Below are 6,425 nucleotides of genomic sequence, written 5' to 3'. Positions count from 1 at the left end.
AGCCACCAACACCAGGGAGTGGCAAATGTTTCCTAGCTCCTGTAACGGTTCAGCAAGTCACCTGAGGCCTCAATTCCCCACTTGTAAACTGGGGGCAACAGCCCCAGCAGCAACATAACCCACGGCCAAAGGTAGAATTGCACGGCCCCGCGAGGAATCGGGCTCCCTTCTCTCTAGTTTTGGGGTGCGTCACCCAAGAACCACCGCTGCCAAGTCACTGCAGCTTGGCAGCTCCTTGGCAGCTCCTGCGTTGAGTGTCTGCCCCCTGGTGGTCAGTGCGTGTCATAGCGACTGGTCAACCAGTTATTCTGGTCGTTCCACCATTTGGTTGCTGGGCTTTTATTATATAGGATGGAGTCATTTTAACCAAACTGCTAAAATCATTCACATTATGAAGGTTGAGGCCGGAGGAAAGATTCCATTCTTGTTCTAACTGGCCTGGGAACTTAAACTTTCTGAACTTCCCGGTCCAGATCCAGTGCCCAGATATGCCCCTGGACAGACACCAGGCCTCCAGATAACCCTGACTGCCCTCTGAAGGACTCCGTATCCAGCACCTGACACCCGTTACCCAGACCACCAGACGGGGTCAAACCCCTGGTGCCCACCCTCGAGCCCACCTAGCATCCATCATCCTCCCCGACACCTGACTGATGACCGTCCTGGACGAATCCCAGGGCTACGAATGCAGGACTGACAATTCTCAAGAACGTACTTTTGACCATAAGAAAAATTCAACTTTTCTTTCCTTTATGGAGCACTTCTGGGTTTTTGCCTGTGTTCCCAGGGGGTAAACTGTAAGACCCTTGAATAAGTCTCTCTCCTTTTTTACTAGCCAAAGCCTCCAGACTCTTCTTCAGGTCGTGGGACAAGTTTTATGCCAAGAAGCACAAGCAGAAAATGTAAATCAACCTACTTCCACGAAACAAACATACGTTAGAGGGCCATGTGAACGATACCCCCTAAGCCAGTGGTTCTCAACCTTCCTAATGCCGTGACCCTTTAATATAGTTCCTCCTGTTGTGGTGACCCCCAATTTCATTGTTACAAATTGAACATAACTAAAGCATAGTGATGAATCACAAAAACAATATGTAATTATATATGTGTTTTCCGATGGTCTTAGGCGACTCCTGTGAAAGGGTCGTTCGACCCCCAAAGGGGTCACGACCCACAGGTTGAGAACCGCTGCCCTAAGCCAATTAATTAACTAATTATACAGAAACATGGGACAGACTGTGATCACTTATACACTCTACACTAACAGTTAAGCCAGGCCAGCACAGGGCCGGGAGACCCCGTCAGAACGGGAAACACCTCCTACTGTCTCCACGCCAGCCCAGAGGGAGCACGTGGGCAAGGAAGCATTTCCAAGTAGGTCTTCTCAGTTTCTGTTTGCTGCCCCCCCATCTGCTCGTGCGCCCCAGAACATAAACGAAAGATGGGCGGGTCCAGCGACCTCTACCATAAACAAGCCTTACTTGGCTCACGCCTCAGGGTTTACCGTGAGACACACGGATACGTGGCCTCTGAAGAACCTTGAAGTACTACACTCACCGTCTCCTCCGGATGCTAAAATCTCCCCATTGGGAGAGAAGCGCACGACATTGACGGCTTTGGTGTGACGGGCCAGGTTGGACAAAAATTCAACGATGGCCTTTCCATCCGGTCCTTTTTCCACCTTCCAGACCTGTGGACACCAAAACACGCAGCCAGAGCAACACAGAGTGAGCACCTGCCCTGCTCCGCGCACTAAAATAACACTCTGCTTATGTTCAGGAAGACGATGTAGCTTTTCTTTTGAAACATAAAAGGAAGGAACTTGTGTCTGAGCCATAAACCCACAGTCCCATTGCTGACTGTCCTCCCTCCGGCCTCGTTCTAGTCCAGACTGTTCCCCGATGGGGACCCGGCTCGGGTTCTAAAAGCACAGGGACCAAATCCCCTTAATCTGACCCAAGGAGAAAGCGGCTTCTTTCGGTTTCATTGTTCCCTCCGGGCCCTGAGTGTGTCCCTCTGGACTAGATGAGGAAGTAGCTGGAGTTGGTTGGCATCAGCTTTCAAGGTAAGCCTGGAGAACGCTGCCTCAGCGGGGCTCCCTGTGCTTGCCACTCCCGCCCGACTTACCCTCACGGCGGTGTCCACGCCCGCGGACGCCAGCCTGTGGACCCTGCCGGCCGCGCCGTGCTGGAAGTCCAGGCTGTACACCGGCTCCTTGTTGTGCCAGGCGATCTCGCAAGTGATGACCTTCATCCTCCCGAGTCGCGGGCACCGTTCCTTTTCCAAAGACAGAGGAAAGCCGAAAACCGGCGGTCATGAACTGCAGAGTAGAGCTGGGAATCGGAGCACTTATTATGAGCCAGGAGTCCGAACCACTGAAAACGCACGCTGGCAGCTCAGGTTGCTACAGCATCGTCCTGATGCACCAAGGTAGCCCGCAGGGTCGCAGGTCAGGGCACATCCAGGAAGCAAACAGTGAATGGTTAGAATAAGGGGAACAACAAATCATGTTTCTCCCTCGGTCTCTCTCTTCCTTCCTCTCTCTCTCAAATCAATCAACACTTTTTTTTTTTTTTAATGCACGCTGTACTGGAAAACATGCGAATGTGTCCTGACACAACACCTTGCAAGTTGCACCTTAAGTGCTCTGTTGAGCCCTGGCCGGTTTGGCTCAGTGGATAGAGCGTTGTTGGCCTGCAGACGGAAGGGTCCAGGTTCGATTCCAGTCAAGGGCACATGCCTGGGTTGGGGGCTCCATGCCCAGCAAGGGGCGTGCAGGAGGCAGCCGATCCGTGATTCTCTCTCATCATTGATGTTTTTCTCTCTCTCTCTTCCTCTTTGAAATCAATAAAAATATATATTTTTAAATGCTCTGTTGAGCCCTGGCTGTTAGGTTTGTTCTCCTGCTACTTGGAAAAGCAAAATGGAACACGCAGGCAGAGAAAATCAGGAGGCCCGCGGGCTGTGCCCCTGCCCCCGCTTAGTGGCGATGGGGCGCAGAGAGGGAGCCAGAGGGGTCAGCGAGGGAACCCCCAGGAGGAGGGGACTATCCGGGAGAGGGGGCTGCAAAAGTTAGGGGCCGGGGCCAAGAGGGAACCCTGCTCCCAGGGACGGGGCCTTCCCGGCCAGGGGACCCCCACCCCAGGCCGCACGACCGGGTAGCCGAGACCTGGCCCGGCGGGGAGGAGACCGCGCCGGGCCGGGGCCGGGGCTGGGCGGGAACCGGCCGCCGGAACGCGTGCCGCTCCGAAGGTATCCCTGACCCCGCTGTCGGCTTTCAGCGGGAGCCTCTCGCCCCTGCCCGGCCGGCGCGGCCCGGTTCAGAGACCCCCGGGGACGTGGCGGCCCGCAGCGCGGAGAACTCACCTACAGGGACCCGGTCATCCACTGGCTCCAGCGCGCGCTCCGCTTCCCGCGCGCCAAAGGCCCCGCCCCGTGGGAGGGGCTACAGGGAGCCCCGCCCCCGGGCGCCGAGCGTGGTGGCCCTGCGCTGCGGAGGCGTCCAATCAGGGCCAGCTCCTGCCGGCTCCGCGGAGCGCTCCCGCGGCGGGAGAAAGGGTGAGTCGTCATTCATTCGTTCATCACTTCTTCCCGGGTGGGTTCATTCTTCTAGCAACCATCCCAGCACATGGGCCACGCTGGGCCGCCTGCTGACGCCGAGGCCTACCCTCGGGAAACGCTCAGATGGTTAGAGGAGGAAAGAGCGGCCCTGCAGGACCGGACCTCCGAGACCCGCCCAAGACTCCCGTCTTTCCCTGGGGCAGCGGGCTTTTGAGCTGTAACCTGTCTCGGGCCCTGTCTCGGTCTCTAGAATTTCAATCAATAAAAGACTGTCCTCGACCTCCTGTAGTCATGTACGCAAGGAATTATAAAAGGTGAAGTGGCCCTAGCCGGTTTGGTTCAGTGGGTAGAGCGTCGGCCCGCGGACTGAAGGGTCCTGGGTTCGATTCCGGTCCAAGGGCACATGCAGGGGTTTGGGGCTCGACCCCCAGTAGGGGTCGTGCAGGAGGCAGCCCTTCAATGAGTCTCTCTCATTGATGTTTCTATCTCCCTCTGCCTTCCTCTCTGAGATAAATTTAAACCACGTGCTCTTACAGTCCCAAGGACAAGGTTATTTCGGATGTGAAGGCTCCAAGGAAGTCTGAAGCGAAGGTGCATTTAAAGGCTTCAGGTGGTAGAGTTTGGGGTAAGCAGCTGGGAAGTGAGGACTCGCGCTAAAGAATATCACAGTGGCAACAGAGCAGAGTGGGCGCAGTGGGACCTGTGATGGGAAAGGATGGATGGGCAATGGCCTGGAAGTTTTGCAGGCCAAGGGATTTTGCAAAAGGAATGCTACCCTGTGCAGCCTGGAAGAAAGCCTCCCCCAGGTGACTCTCCCATCCCCACATCCCCCCCTCTTTCTCCCTGGATGTCATGGCACTGTTATCAACCAGGTCTCTTTATCCTTTTGCAAACAAATATTGAGGTTTGTTCTTTATATATTGGCTTCTAAAAGATTTGGGACTTACGCTCTGGACATACTTGAAAAAGTGTGTGTGGTGTCTATTAATTCCCATAATAACCTTTTTATAATGTCTTGCAATGGACAAGAAATAAATGAGCATTAGGAGCATATTTGTTAGAATTTGATACAAATATGTATCTAATGTAAAGATAAAAACTTAAATATAAACTGAACGCATTTATATGTGTGCAACTAATATTTTCTGGAAGGACATACAAAACACAATGGTGGTTACCCCTTAGGGAGGTGGTGAGGAAGTCTTTCCACTCTACCATTCTGTTCCAGTTCCAACTGTTCCCCCTGCCCCTCCTCACACATCCCAGTGAGAAAGTGGCCACGCTGGTCCTGAGTTTGTTTCAGGAACCACCCGAGTTCAACCTTTGCAAGTGGTCCAGTAGGGTACAAATGAATGGTTCTTGGCTCTGATGGCTTACTGGGAGGCCTTAAAAACTAATACTGATATCTGGTCCAATCCCGAAGACTCTGACTTAATATGGGGTGCAGCCTGGTCCGGGAGTCTACAGGACTCCCCAGGTGATTCTCATATGCCGCTGGGGGTGCGAACCACCAGTATACACCGTCTTCATCACTCCTCAATGACGACTAATGACCTAATGGGCTGTGTGACAGCAAGAATCAAGCATCTGGACCATGTGCCGTCATCAGCAGCCGCTGCACGTCAGGAACGTGGGGCCCAGGTGATGGACATCTATAGGACACGCCACTCCAGCCTGCTGTGTCAACTCAGCTTTCACTGATTTTGTCACCTTAGCTGACGAAAGTGGGTCTTTGTTGGCATTGTGGACTATCTTCTCATGCTGTTTTAAATTAGTATAAGCAACACTGCCCTCCTACACTAGCCTTTTACAAATGTAATTTAACAAAAAAGGTAGGTAACTCTACCTAAATGGGATATATGCCATGAGAGTCCATGTTGCTCTCGGTCAAACTCGTTAGCCTCTTTCTCTTCAATGAGGCAGCCAGGCAGCGTCCCCAACGCAGAGATGCAGATCTTTGTGAAGACCCTGACTGGTGAGGCCACTGTCCTTGAGGTCAAGCCCAGTGACATCACTGAGAATGTGCTCCATGCCAAGGGCATCCCTCTGACCGGGAGCGTCTGATTCTTGTGGGCAAACAGCTGGAGGACGGCCGGACTCTCTGATTACAATACTCACAGAGCCCACCCTGCACTTGGTGCCTCGTCTGCGGGCGCCGGCATCAGAGCCTCCCTCCACTAGCTCGTGCAGAAGTACAACTGCAACAAAATGATCAGCAAGTGTTCCGCCCACCTGAACCCCCTGCTGTCAACCGCCTCCAGAAGTGCGGCCACACCAACCACCTGCACCCCAGAAGGCTGAGTAAGGCCCCTCCACCACCTCCTCAGCCCACAGGCGGCCTTCTGCCTGAATCCTGTGACCCTGAGGCCTCACTAAAGTCGCTCTTTTGTTGATTGATTGGAGCAGTTAAAAAAAAAATCTGTTAGCCATATTTTCAAAAGAACCCTATCTTAGCAGTATTTTCTTAAAAGGTGAAAAATATACCAATACTTCCCCATTAAAAGCCAAATAATATCCATAAAATATATTTTTTGCAAGAATATAGCTTACCAAAAGGAAGGAAAAAATAGCAAATTCCAGAAAGAATGGCTACATAAATATTCACAAACTTAGACTGCTGTCATTTAAAGTTTCTCCAGACTGAATGGTTTAGACACAGAAAGCGTTTCTTCTCGAGTGTAACTATAAGCACTCATGCTCACACTCCCTCAACAGGAGCTCAGGCTCGGAGTCTAAGGAAACAGTCCGGGTCTTCTAAATAGAACTAGTAAAATGTGCTCAACTTTAGGATCCTTAATGAACACAATTTTAGTTTTCAAAATATAATTTGAATACAGAATTCTTTAAAAGTAATAGCTGAAGAG

At 52.2% G+C, this 6,425-nt stretch overlaps 1 protein-coding gene across 1 annotated transcript in view; it reads right to left on the bottom strand.

Annotated features, from left to right (window-relative positions):
* The window catches only part of CHAF1B (chromatin assembly factor 1 subunit B), a 19,706-nt gene extending 16,291 nt beyond the window's left edge, over positions 1 to 3,415 (bottom strand). The window contains 3 exon segments of the mRNA XM_006101854.3: positions 1,558 to 1,690; positions 2,128 to 2,277; positions 3,367 to 3,415. Of these exon segments, the coding sequence (XP_006101916.1) occupies positions 1,558 to 1,690; positions 2,128 to 2,253 (259 nt within the window). The 5' untranslated portion in view covers positions 2,254 to 2,277; positions 3,367 to 3,415.
* Between the last annotated feature and the right edge of the window lie 3,010 nt (positions 3,416 to 6,425).

This window comes from Myotis lucifugus, unplaced genomic scaffold (genome assembly GCF_000147115.1).
Source record: "Myotis lucifugus unplaced genomic scaffold, Myoluc2.0 scaffold_384, whole genome shotgun sequence".
NCBI classification, from domain to species: Eukaryota; Metazoa; Chordata; class Mammalia; order Chiroptera; family Vespertilionidae; genus Myotis; species Myotis lucifugus.
Note: the sequence above shows the minus strand (reverse complement) of the source record. Positions and strands in the feature narration are given on the sequence as shown.